The following is a 13881-nucleotide window of genomic DNA, read 5'->3' on the forward strand; positions in this document are numbered from 1 at the left end:
ATGGGAGATGAGGAGGGCACAAGGATACGGTTTGGAAATCTCAGTGGGGGTGGGGGGGTGGTTGGGGCAAGGAGGAGGAACAGTGACAGATCAAGGAGGGACAGGCTTTCAGGCCTTATATAGAGAGGGGACATGCTCCTCCTCTCTGTAGTGGACAGTGCAGGTCTGTCTGTCCTACACTGGAGCATCACTGTCCCCAACTCACTGGCTGCTGTGCCAGGTCGTTGGATAAAAGGCAGCAGCAAGTAAATGTGAAGTTTTCATGCTACGCTGCTGCACAGAAGTGACATTCACTAGACTTTGATGTTTTTAGGATAAGTCAAGAGATATTCTATATATTTGTTATTGTGAATAAATCCCATGAAAAGACCAAACCAAGTATAGGAGTCCAGCTTCCTCAGCCTGTCTGTGGTCCTCAGCCTGAAGATCTTTAGCATCTACTGAAGATTTAAATCTTTAAAAACAGGTCACAAATACACAATTTAATTTTTAATAAAGACTAACCAATCTCCTTAAAAACCTTGGAACTGTAGCTTTTTATCAACTGTTTTATCAAATGTTACTCAAATAGTGATTTGTCGGGGACTATTTTCAGCTGTGGATTAGGTGAGCTAGCGATTATTTATAGCTGCGAGATGTATGTGGGATCAACTCAGAATAAACTACAGCACCCATGTTCATCATAATTAAATAAACGTATCACCCAGTGCAAAATAAGGCATATTAGTGTCACATTTGGAGCAATACTACTTCAGGTTCTGCAGATCCACAAAATGTCAACATGACTATAGCTGGTTAACCTTTGTGAATTCAGTTAGAGAGGCCTGTTTGATCTTGACAGGATATGTCTTCATTACTTTAAGATTTCCTCCTCAGTAGCAGAGTGAAGGCTGTCAGATGGGGTGTCAGATGTGAGTATCCTTAAAGTGCTAGAGAAAAAAAGGTGAAAACGGAGGAGACTAACAAATCAGGAGGTGCGATATAAAAGGGAGAGGTGTCGTCATTGTCACAGGTCTGAGGCTGATGTAACACTCCGCTGACAATCCAGTCCTGTGCTCACATGATACACATCATATTCAGAGAATCTGTGGATTTATTATAAAAGAAAAGTTTGAAATGACATGCAGGGATTTGATGTCAGATGCCAGATATCAGTTTAATCCAGGGGGAATGCTGTCCAAGAACAGCAGGCTTTCTGACCTGGCAAATAAATACTGGGGAGATGCCTGGGCGGTGGTTATATGGCCTATACTTAGAAAGCTGTCATGAACCTTGACATTTGACATGTGTATCTGACATGAAAAGAGGGTTTGATGGTGAATTATGTCACTGATGTGGCTGCTTTGGTCCTAATTAATCTTTTTAGCATGTCAAACGCAAGTGATAAATCAGGTGAGGTCTCTGATAAGGCCTTGAAGATTAAAAAACGAGGCTTAAAGCTGCTGGATTTACGAGCAGCAACAAGGCAGGAGCTTTTTAAACCAACACATTGAAGGATCTAACAATATCATAACCGCTTGAGCATGTTAATGACCTCAACGTGGAAGTTTACTTAAAACATGCACAATTCATTCTTCAGACAGGACAGTCGAGGCAAGGCACAGCTCTATTTCTGGGCCACATGGAGATTTCTTTGTGCACAGGAATGCAGCTTATATCCTGCTGTCAGAAATTTGTCATCACTGATTACGGGAAGATCCTCAAATGAGTCACCAATACTACAAAACAGGAGCAATACTGCATCTGGATGTTTTTAATCAAGAACCCTCTCCTGCCTTCAAGACAACTGTTTTTTTAATAATTCAGTTTTAAGTATGTGGCCTTTCTCGGTTAACAGACTCTCATAGCTCGGTTAGCCCATTTATAACTTGGAGTGGGCTCCAGCAGTAAATACTAGGCTTAGGGAAGTATCATGTGGGTCTGCTACAAAGAGCACAAAACCATTTGGTATTGCCTGAGACGGGCGAAAGTTCACATCACAGAGGCGATTTAGCCATGAGGTCACACCAGACTGGGAGAAAAAAGAGAAGATGCTGCGGGCATTGAGATGGACTACACTGACACCCACTGGTTCATAAGGGCCATAAAAAGTGCTACTAAGAGGAAGACACATGCACATACGCACCTGTCAACAGGTCGAGAGGCAGATTACGCTGCTGCGTGATTCTTTTCTCTCGGGGGGGGGGGGTTGTATTTTTGATATTACAGCGGAAACTTTTAGGGCTGCTTGACATTGCTCTGGAAATCTACTCAGTGGAAAATTTTCTATTGTTTTAGTTTTGAACTAAAGCACATTAATTGGGTCTGAAATTAAACAATGCAAAGAGGAAACAACAAGATTTGGAGACAGGCAGCCCTACCTGTCCCTGCCTCTCTGTATGTGTACATGGGCATTAGTATCCTTTCTGGTTTTGGTCATAGAGGAGGTGGTCAGGAGATGGTTAAACTGGGTTATTCATATGCCACATTATCCCAGTTTATACTATATCTCCAGAGAGCATAGGCATTCTCTAAACCATGATATGGTGTTGTTTACATAGGCAAAACATAACTGGAATACTCAAAAAACCCGATCCAGGATACTTGTGCACATGTAAATGTACTCAGTGTGTGCTTCCTCATCTGTGCCATGTGGTCTAGGCCTCAGGGCACCAAACGAACCAATCATGACTCTTTTTATATTAGTTATATACTAACTTATTGTTTTTAACATCCATGCACTTACCCACAAATCACATATCAACATGTACATGAACATATCAGATATCAGCCAGATAGATGCATAAACTATATTCCCTACTTCTGCTTGTAACACACTTAAATCACTATAGTAGTCACGTTTTTTTTGTTTGTTTTTATTATGCGTGCGTGTGTGCCCCCTCTGTAAAGGTGTTCACACTAAAAACAATGAGGTTTAAGTGCTAATTTCCATCTGTAATTGTAGGTCTTGGGAATTGTACTGCAGCCAATTTGTTGTGCCACAGTATACTGCACTGTTGGGCTGTGGGGGAGGGGGAGGGTTGGGGTTGTTTATAAAGGGCGATGATTTCTACAGTTATCTCTCGATATGGATGAAAACACACACCTTTAAAGCTGAAAGCAGGTTCTTCAACTTGTTAATCATTGTTTCATATCAAAATTGATGTACTGAAGTTGAGCCAAACAATGGTTAATCAGTCAGTTTCCATATACAGTACTTACTGACTGCACTGTAGCTGCTTCCATAAACTGGAATCATCAGATTTTTACTGGTGTGTTTCTTTGACATCACAACTTAATTATACAACAACCTGTTTTTATCTTTTCTAAGTTCAAAAACCTGTTCATTTTGTGTTGTTTTTTTAAAATTATGTGCTAATTATGGCCTTTTCATCTTTTAAGGGGCTTAAGAGGTTTGATGAAAGGTGCAACTAGTGTCAGAAAAACAGCTTTAGTCTTGATATCCTGAGATTATGTGACAACATAGCAGCTTTATTTTTCATATTTGGATTTTTTTTTTAACTAACTCTAATGACAGCACAAACTGCAACAGTAAGAAAAAGTCTTTATTATTTATACAACAAACTTAGTTTATGCAAATGTAAAGATGTAACATGACAAATGAAAGGTTATAAGGGTTCTACACATTAAAAACAGGAAAGAAGAGCATAATTTAGTCTTATATGAGGTGATAATGAGCTACACAAAAATCTAGTTTATATTACAAATCTCCTCGATGACACTTCTGCAGTGACATCAGGGTGTTTGGGCTGAACTGGTAGGTGAGCTTCTTCTTCACCTTGAAAATCTCTCCGGACCGGGCGTAGTTCCTGAGGGCCCGGGACATCTTCTGGTAAGTCATCGGCCTCTTGTTGCCCTTTCTCTGCCCCCAGAGGGCCGCTAACTGGTCCTTGTTTCTGGAGGAAAAGCGGAAAACGCCAGTGGCTGCTGGGACCCAGGACACACAGTGGGCCATGGTTGGATCCTCCAACATTTCAAACAGGAAGTGAAACAGGCGCACCTTTCTACCTGCAACCAGTGAGGAAACAGTAAGTGGCATGTACAGTTAGCACTGACTTTACAGGAAAGAGGATTTAGGGAATATCGCCAACAGCTGTGCCACACTAAAACAGTTAGTGCTGGTTACGGTTAATCATTTCCTCACATACAGATATTCCCAGAAAATTTCTTCAATGATGGGTTTAAGTAGTGAGGATAAAGCTGTAAACACTGAGGTTATCTGATAGATATGTAAAAACAGCTATTGAGCTAAGCCATGCACAGCTCCATTGTTTTTCTACAGTAAAGGGAACATCTCTTATTTGCTCTCTTGGTATTGTTTCCCTCAGGCTACTAGCAACCAGGGCAATAACAGTATCTAGTGACCAAAAAAAGGAGAACTCACCACTCCCCGCTGCTGTGGCCTGGTGTGTGGTTGATTGTCTTGTTGATACAAAGTTTGGCAGTGACCCACCATCAGACAATGTTGACGTGTTTTGGCCGAGAGCCGGTGGGGCATCGTGTGCCAGCAAGGGCTGAAGTACAGGTTTGATGTTGTTTTTGGAGAAACCGAAATAACAACAACAGCAGAGCATTAGATTGCAGAGCACTGGACAGCTTTAAAGGTTTTGTTACATGTGGATATTTTTCTATGTGTGTGTCATGTGGGGAAAAAATGACTAAAACAAACATATTGATGCTTACAGGTGACTCATAGGACATCCCAAGCTGCTCACATGATGAATCATCCACACCTGGCACACCTGCAGCCCAGTACACCTTGTCTGCTGGGGGGAAAAAAAAGTTGCTCAAAGATTGCACTCAAATTAAATCATATGAAGCATTATAATTTCATTTTCCAGCCTTTCTCCTTACCATTTTCTCCAGTGTTTTGTCTGTAGTACTCCTCTAGGAATTCCAAAATCACCTCCAAATCTGATTGGGTCTCCTGGAGGTTAAAGCATTCAAAATTAGCATTCAGTGTTTAATTATTTATGTAATTCTAATGTCATCCTTGCAGTAAGTGTCTGCTCTTTACCATCACTGATGTGGTTGTTTCTAATGCAGCAAAGTCCCTGCAGTTTGAATTTCACAAAACTGAGTTTGAGACAAAATGCACAGAGACGTTGAGGTACCCGGACTCTTATTATACCCCCCGCAGGAGCGGGCTTTTCTGCATAACACCAGACGTCTTCTACCCCGGGCTCACAGGAACAATGACCACCATCCCACAAAGCCCAACACCAGCACCAGTCAACCCATCAACAAAGCCTCCCAGCACTGACCACATCCTCCCCGCTGAACAAGATAAGACCTGGCCTGGAGGCAGGCTCTACACAATGCTCTCTTTTCAGGAAAAACACACTTGCTGCCACATTTTTCCTCACAGGATGTGTCTTAATTTCATATTTTTTAGTGTGCCTGTTGTAATATTTCACTACAGTGGAGATGGTGCCAAAATGTTTGATTTGAACGCAGTCTTTATATTCTTGTCCAACAGTGTATGTGTTTTCTTTTTGGGACAAACAATGAGAGTTGAGAGGCTGCAGTTTGTTTCTATGAAGTCAGTAAAAACAAGTAATAGAGTACCCAGATTTATTTATTGGTCGTATTCAAAAGAGTCCAACAAATTATGAAAAAATTAAAATTTGAATAAAAATGAATTATAATGTTGTGAAAAACCAACATTTATTGATACACAATAAATAAAATATACAAACACTTACATTTCATTACATAGAACATGCTTATTACTGGTTGTTTGCTGTTACAACAGGAGCTAAAGAAAATATTAATTGTTATTATTATTGTACAATAAAATCACAATTATCCCTTATACAGCCTCATAAAACCAAAGAGCCAAGAAAGGCTACGTACACTGCAAATGAAACGTGTCTGAACATCCTATATTTTAACATTTTGAGTCAAACCATAAGCAAATGCTCTAAATATATAAAAGAGATAGTTACAAGTGAACTGGAAAATATTTGTGATTTTTTTACTGTCCAAAATAGACACTTGTAGCAGAAAAAACACGTGATGAACAGCCTTACCAGATGTCTTTTAGATATAATATCACAGTTTAAGCCACCATTCTGAGATACTTAAATTTTTACAGGTTCTCTGTCAGATTATATTTCACCCTCAGATAATAATAGCTCGTCCTCTCTTTAGTCTGACCTGACGTTTCCTCTCTCATGAGCACTGCTACCAAAGAACTAAATCTTTGTATTTAAGATCGCGTTAACTGGCTCTCAGATCTTAATGTGGCTCTTAATTAGTGCTTTATTGAATGCAGATCACTGTTTTTGTTTTGATATATTCTTTTTACATGCAGTTTTGTAGTTTCAAAGTATTTACAATGAATTTAAAGTAACCAAAAATGCAAAACTATATAGGTATTTAAACACTTTTGACTGGCTGTGTAAAAATCCCTTGAGTGTTACTCTTTGTGACAGTAACAGTCCCACTTTGACGTGTAAAAACATGCAGTGAATGAAAATGAACCCAGGAAGTTTGACAGTAAAAAAAAAAGTTAAGTCTCTGGAAACCTTTTCAAACTTTAAGGGTTTAAGAGATTTCTCAAACAGTCTTTCATCTCAGAGCTTGGCTGCGTTGTGTGAAGTGAAGCTGGCAGCCAGGTCATAATCTTCCTGCAGCTGGTAGTGTCCGTACCAGCTGTGCCAGTCCGGTGCTGCAGAGCCACAGTAGCTCTGTTCAGCCGGGTTTTGCTGCTGCTGGATGTGGACTTCCTCCTGTGAGGGGTGGCAGGGCAGGTGCATGGGCACCTGTGCAGAGCCGAGCCTGTGCAGGATGTCTGGGTTGAACTGGTAGGTGAGTTTGCGGCGCACCTTGATGATCTCACCGGTGCGGCTGTAGTTTCTCAGGGCCCGTGCCATCTTCTGATAGGTCATGGTCTTGCGGTTGCCCTTGCGTTGGCCCCAGCACTCAGCCAGCTTCTCTTTGTTCTTGGAGATGAAGTGGAAGGTGCCGCTTCCGCTGTCTGTCCACTGGATTGAGTCGCCCATGTTGGGGTCATTCAGAGCTTCATGGAGGTATTCATAAAGTCGGAGCTTCTTGCGACCTGAGGAGATTAATTTATCCTCATATTAGTGGTGAAAGCTCTGAAGCAACATGTAAAGTGTACTGAAAATCTGAACATAATTACCTTTACTATTCCTCTGTGGTGGCAAGATGGAGTAGAAATGAGGAGATTCAGTTTGTGAGTGATTCAAGGAGACATCAGGGATAACCTGAGGCCATGCCTGCTGCTGTAAAACAGATATTTAAAGTCAGCAAGGCTTCCCATGTTTCTAAATCTTTATCTTTATCGGTTTATCAGACACACAAATACAGATTTTTATTTTGTGCTACTTACAGCTGTGTCATTCCAGTCATATGTGGAAGTTGGGACATCAGAAGGGTGTGTGACGAGGCAGCAGGAGATCTGACACTGCAGAGATGGCTGCTGGGGACCCAGAGTCTCATAGTATGTATACTCTGAAAAGAAAAAAGTGTTAAATTAAGATATTAATACATCAAATGTAAAAATACAATCACATAATCACTCAAAATGTCTTTGACTTTGATAAAAAAAAGGAAGAAAACTGTGGATTTTAATGACAAAAAGAAAGAAATGCAACAGAAATGTTATGTTTACATTAATAATTTTGTGCAGTAAAGTGCAGAGCAGGTTGTCTAAAAGATGTTTGCTGTACCTGATTCATAATATGAATGATTTGAATGCTGTTGAATCACATCAATTGCATCCTGGAAATGTTGATTGATGTCGTTGTCAAAGGAACCCTAGAATAGGAAGATGCAGGAACAGAATCCTTAATTTCACACTTAATAATCTATAACATAATTACATTTTACAGGTAAAGTTTCCCTTAAATAAATATGAAAATTAGGAGCAAGACACTATTAAATTATAGGAGACTCAAAAGTTAATTTTAATCTTCCATATTTCTGTAATTAAAATGAAAATCAAAGGCAGCATCCTCACAACTCACCATCTTGTATGACTGAGTGCTGCCCTCAGTTGAGGCCATTTCCGTCCTAATAGGTGAACGCCGCTGCACTTGTGCAGGTGTACACTATTTGGACAGGTATATATATATCTTGCAGACCTCCAATACCTGTTCACTGTTCAGCCACATGAATAGGTAGAGGCCGGTCAATTTAAATGTGTTAACGTCATGATGGACTGCAGCCGCACACTTCTCTTTTTTGGAAGCATAGATCAGATCTAAGCATCACACTCTCTCATAGTGGAGATCGTAATCTACGAACAACAAAAAAAAACTCTTTTATTGCACGCTCAACCCAGGAAAGCACCAATTCCCAGTGACCTGAGAATTTGCATACAGGAGAGATATCTATCTCAAATACATGTCTTTTATCGGTGCTCTTCAGTAATGCACTTTTCTGTAGAGTTACGGGAAATTTTCCTCTGTGCTACTTTGTTTTCTGTCAACATAGTAAAGTGATGAACATTTGCATACAAATATGAGCCACAACAAATCAAAAGGATTCAATTATTATAGATATTTCTTTAACTTCAATTTAAAAACTAAAATAGCAAAATTATCTCATAAAATCACTGTTTTCAAATTCAGCATTATTTTTATTTTATTTTATTTGGAATATTAAAAAGTTATAATTGCATATTTGCCTCCTGAAATCTAATAACTTATAAATGTTAAAAGACATTAGACAAAAAACACTCTGATCTGGTCAACAACAAAATAACAAACTTGGTTCCTCTTCTTCTCACATTTTTTATTTGTTGCAGCACATTTAGTCACTCATGATCATTAAAGAGACACAAGGACATTTGTTGGCGTTGACGCTTCTTTAATTTGCTTAAATTTTAAGAAAGGTTAATTGTGCAGTCATTAAAATTTGCTGCAGAAATCAAATGAGCTTCTGTTACAGTTTTAAAAGCTGTTGTTTTTTTGCACCTACACTTAAATTCTTTTAATGAGAGTGTTTCATTAAATCCTCATATCACTTAAAACAACCTCAATATACTGTAAGCCACAGGTGTATGTGGGCTTATTGTGGAACTGAAGATAAATTAAAATAAGTTGTTGTGACTATTTGAATTTCCAATTAACCAGAATACCATAAACACAGTTTCAGATAAATGTGATTGTAAAGGTTAATGGTTAATAATGTGGTGATCACTGTTAAACTCAGCCGGCGCTTTTATTCCACAAAGCCAACCCCCTCTTCAAATAAACACCAGCTTTTTGAGAAGTTCATTTATCTCAGGCGTGCAGTTTTAAATATCAACTGACTTGGTCCTGAAGTTCCCCTTTCAGCCCAGTTAAGTGTGGTGGCAGTCAGGCCTGAACGCTGAGCTGGAAACATCATGGAAACAAAGAAATGGAGATGCACAGGTTATATCTAAGCCAAAGATAGATATGATTAGGTAACTGGTTCAGTCAGTTTAATGCATCTTGATGTGATGTGATCTGATTTGTGTCTGATTTGACTCATTTTATTGTTTTTCCATCGGTTAAGAAAAACACCTTCTCACAGTAAATTAACATGTTGTGTGCACATGTGTGTCTGTGCGTGTAGGAGGGGAGGAAGGAGTTTCTGTGTGTGTGTGTGTGTGTGTGTGTGTGTGCAAGCATGCAAATGTTTGTAAGTGTGTGAGGCGCATAAGAGTGTTTGTGTGTGTTTCCTGCCTGTGCAGCACGCTGATAAAAACAAAGAACCACAAACCTCGTCCTTTCTCCCACTCCGTCTTTCCCTCTTCCCATTCAGGGTGAAATTTCTGTCAAATCAACTTCATAAATTAAAGACCGCAACCTGTTGGGCCGCAGCTGAAGCCTGACAGCTGTGTGCTGGTGTTTGGTGCTGTGTGGGATGCAGAGTTTTTGTCTCTCATGCTCCATTATGTTGGTCTTTTAGGTCTTAAAAAAAGGTTGTTTTCAACTATTTTATATGGTCTGGTGGATAAAAGCGTCTACCAAATAACAAAAATGTAAAATATAAAATGTTATGTTCATTATTCATGAGCGCTCTTTATCACTGGTTGACCTGAAGAGATCACTTACAGCAGTCATCTGCAACAGGGAAGTAATGTGGGATGCTTTTTTTCATCGTTGTTGTAATACCGGTTGAGCTCACACTACTCTAATCAAATACTATTTACTATTCATTCTCCAGTGTTGGTCAATCTGTCAGTTAGTCAGTCAGTCACCACTTTGGTCCAGACTGAAATATCTGAACAGCTATTAGATGGATTTCCATTGATTGTCTCTAGAGGATTAAGTCAGATGCTTAACTAAGATTATGAGCAGTGTATATATGCATGGCTGTAGGCTATTAGTCTTGTTTTGTACTGTTTTACTACCTGAGTTCACAGTGTTTTATTCTATTCTAGAAATATATAAACCATATACTAAAAACTACCACATGCATTTGCAGTCCTGACTGATTTGGTGCCTGATACTTGTATCAGTTCAGGAAGATTAGATATAATTACTAGAATAATAGATAGAACAAAATTTTGTCACTAAAGCAGCAACAACAATGTTTTCAACTGGAAACTCATGATATGGACTCAATATTATTTCCCTGGAAACAAATCTAAAATATAAAAAAATGATTAATATTTCTGACATCAAACCACTGAGTGAAATTTGAATTTGTCATTCATCCTCCCTCTTAATGCTAATGCACGTGGCTTTAAAATCTATCAAAATCTGAGTCCATGACATGAAAAAATGTCTAATAGTAAATGCTCCTCTAATCATTTTCCTTCTTATCCAAAGTCATTGATTACCTGTTTTTTGTTGTTGTTAAATGTATTTAAATAGAAAATATCCAGTAGATTACTTTGGTAATTCATTTTCAGTATTTATCTTGAAATTTGAATTTTTCGACATTGTTTGGATGTGTTGTTAGAAACACTGAACCCAGTTTTGAGGGAAAACGATATTCCTTCTTGCAAAACAGCAAATGCACACTCAAAATTATGTTGTGCTCTCAACACTCTTAATAAAGAAGAAGAAGAAAATAACATACTGAGACAATACTGTCACAAAAAAACCAAAAACAACTCAGTCAAGACAGCAAAAAGAAAAACAACCTTTATTTTCAACACAGTGCATCAAATCATAAGTTTTGAATTCACATCTGCAGTTATTTAGTGAAGAAATCTGAAAACAAAATTAACAAAATAGTCTGTTTAGCTGTTATATATATATATATATATAATCTCTGTCATTTAGAGTAAAATGTCAGTTGAAAATGCAATTAAAACTGAGTGATGCATTAATTACATTTGTCAGCAACTGATGCTGCAACAGAGTTGACATTACATTATCATTTGCTACAGTATTTTCTGTAAATGATAATGTTGAAGGTGTCAGTAAATCCACGTTTAATATGTGGTTAGGTTTGTTTTGGTGTGTGTGTGGACGGCTGGGAAAAAAAGAGGAGAAAAAAAGAGAGACAGAGAAAAAAAGATTCATGCTTGTCTGTGGAGGTGCTACGGTGAATTTCACAGCCAGCATGCTGCAGCTTTATCTGTCCAAACAAAGAAGCACTTTCCTTCCCCTTCTCAATTCAATAGCTACGTGCATGTTGGCATCGATGCGGGAACGGCAGACCAACCGCAGCTCAGTCAACCCTTATTGTTCTTCCTAATTTACTGGCACTCGATGAAAACCAAGAAGTGTCAAAGCCACTGGTGCATAATCATTTTATCAGGTGTGACCGCAGAGTCATAATCTCTATCTGTGAAATCATGTTTGTGTAACAGGTGAGAGCATCATAAAAAGAACCAATGCACATAGTTTAGTTTTAGTTTTTAAAATCCATTTAATAAGCCTTTACATCTCAACAAAGCCCTTTATTCTTTTTGAGCAGGCACAGATAACTTTTTTATTTATTTTGTCTTCCTTTGTTATCCAGCGGGTCCCTTCTCTAAAGCAACACAGTATGAGATATATGGTTTACTTGTGGATAAGATGTTTTTTTAATATATGAATGGTGAAGACTAAATGATTGATGCAACAAGCACAAGTGGTTTCATATTTAAAAAACGGTAAAATGTATTTTCTGTATCCTTTAATTTCAAAGGGATCTGATTAAAATATCTTCAAATGCTACTGGTTTCATAATTTATTTGATAAATAACTGTAATGTTGTTGACTGACCAGCAGTTGGCAGGACAGAGCCGTAAATCACACACACACATACACACATAACTTCCAAATTCCTGCCCTAAAGAGAACAGTCGGCATGCTGTACTATAAACCACTGAAGAGTGACGCTTATAAAACTTGCTGTTAGTTAGTCGTGTAAGGAGCATTTACTTTGCTGCACTCAACTTTTTCACCTTCTTTCAGATTCACTTTGCAGAGAAGCTTGAGAGCGTTTTATTTTGTCTTCCTCTGCTGCCCACATGGAGGTCAAAGGTCAGGGCTCATACCTCTGGAGCTGGAAGGGGTTTCGTGTCTTGCTCAGGCCCAAATTAGCAGTATTTGGTAATCAGTGGTAAATCAAATCAAAGATAAATCTGAGGGGTTGTGAGATGATTAGCAAGATAAAATTAAGCAAAAGCTCTGCCAAGCAAATCCATTTTTTCTAACTTTTTTCTAATCTTTGCTTTTTTTTTACTGTGAAATAATGGAGTTTTCCCAACTTCAGACCTCTAAAAATACTTTCAAAATGAAACATTTTGAGAAGAAGAACGTCAATCTTTGGATGGTGAAACTACTGGCAACTTATAGACATATAAAACCTTTGATGAGGAGTCATGAGTAGTGTAGCCTTAAAGTGGCTATAGGTATATTTATATTAATAGTGTACCACATGGCATGAGAGTGTAGTGACAAACCCACACCGGCTCTGCAGTTCCCATAGCTCTATGGAAATTTTGTGTAACCAAAACAAATAATTTATTTGATTTCTGGACACTCACTTTCACACGCATAGCATTGTTCTGGCAGCAGCAGGCCAAAACAGAAATGCTCTAAAAACTTCCCATCCAGCACCAAACTGCATACAGAAATTGGTGACTAGCTAGTGAAAATAGTGCATGTAGCATTTAGCAGCTAAAGATATTACCTTTAGAGTTAGTTGAGACCAAAAACAGAGCTAAAAGTAGAGGTAATGTTGGACTTTTGTTTGCTAGGTGGACACAAACACGACTCCAAATGAACGCTAATGCTGCTCTGTATCTACTGTATCTGATGTTAAGTGGACAACAAGTTCTAACAAGTTTGCCATATCAACTATAAAGGTGATATTAGTGTTGTGTTCACAGCTTGTTTCAGCTGCCCCCCAATTGGCCAAAAACACCAGCTTACAACCAGCTGAACCAACTGAACAACTACAGTGGCTGCAAAACTTGCGAAAAACACTAAAAGCCCTCTCTAGAGCCAGTGTTTGGTTTGTCCGTTCTGGGCTACTGTAGAAACATGAATGGCAACATGGCGGCCTCCATGGAAGGGGACCCGCTCCCTCTGCAAATATAAAGGACTCACTGTAACATAACGGAAACACACGATTCTTATTTTCGGCTGATTATACATGAATTAAAACATACTTATGAATATTATATTCCAATCCTGCCAAGTCTGTTCAGCTAGATGCCACTAAATCTCACACACTGGTCCTTTAAGTGGAAAGTACCAGTGTGTGTAGATATTATGATATGCAGTAATATGGCAAATATTCTGAAAATGTCATCCTAAAGACAAAGAAAGCTACTAACGGGTATCTACTGGCTGAACAATCTGGTGGAAGTTGTTTGGTGAAGGCTAGAGTAACATGACAGCTAGAAGAGGAACTGGTGTCTAATTTTGTCAATAGTTTTCTGGTGAAATAATGTGAGACGCAATCACACAAAGAAACATCAAACAAACATTTCAA

General features: G+C 38.6%; 2 protein-coding genes across 2 annotated transcripts; both read right to left on the bottom strand.

Annotated features, from left to right (window-relative positions):
• Window positions 1-3355: 3355 nt before the first annotated feature.
• Window positions 3356-4948, bottom strand: spi2 (Spi-2 proto-oncogene; the record flags this gene model as incomplete). The annotated part of the gene is made up of 3 exons (XM_042404075.1): window positions 3356-4027; window positions 4684-4766; window positions 4825-4948. Coding segments are annotated over 3 exons (534 nt in total), but the record flags the coding sequence as incomplete, so codon positions are not given.
• A 1464-nt stretch (window positions 4949-6412) lies between these two features.
• On the bottom strand, window positions 6413-8039 carry spic (Spi-C transcription factor (Spi-1/PU.1 related)). The gene is made up of 5 exons (XM_042403869.1): window positions 7995-8039; window positions 7698-7785; window positions 7358-7479; window positions 7148-7250; window positions 6413-7063 (listed from the first exon to the last, which is right to left on the bottom strand). Exons 1-5 carry the CDS (start codon window positions 8031-8033, stop codon window positions 6579-6581), a joined length of 837 nt encoding a protein of 278 aa, XP_042259803.1. The 5' UTR covers window positions 8034-8039; the 3' UTR covers window positions 6413-6578.
• Window positions 8040-13881: the final 5842 nt, after the last annotated feature.

The sequence above is a fragment of the Thunnus maccoyii genome, chromosome 23 (genome assembly GCF_910596095.1).
Source record: "Thunnus maccoyii chromosome 23, fThuMac1.1, whole genome shotgun sequence".
Classification (NCBI taxonomy): Eukaryota; Metazoa; Chordata; class Actinopteri; order Scombriformes; family Scombridae; genus Thunnus; species Thunnus maccoyii.

Excerpts from the sequence above, each read along its gene's own strand:
- spic (XM_042403869.1), bottom strand. The coding sequence starts at position 8,033 with ATGGCCTCAACTGAGGGCAGCACTCAGTCATACAAGATG. Across the intron at positions 7,786-7,994 it reads GCACTCAGTCATACAAGATG|GGTTCCTTTGACAACGACAT; the intron begins GTGAGTTGTGAG and ends TTCCTATTCTAG. Across the intron at positions 7,064-7,147 it reads ACCACAGAGGAATAGTAAAG|GTCGCAAGAAGCTCCGACTT; the intron begins GTAATTATGTTC and ends TAATCTCCTCAG.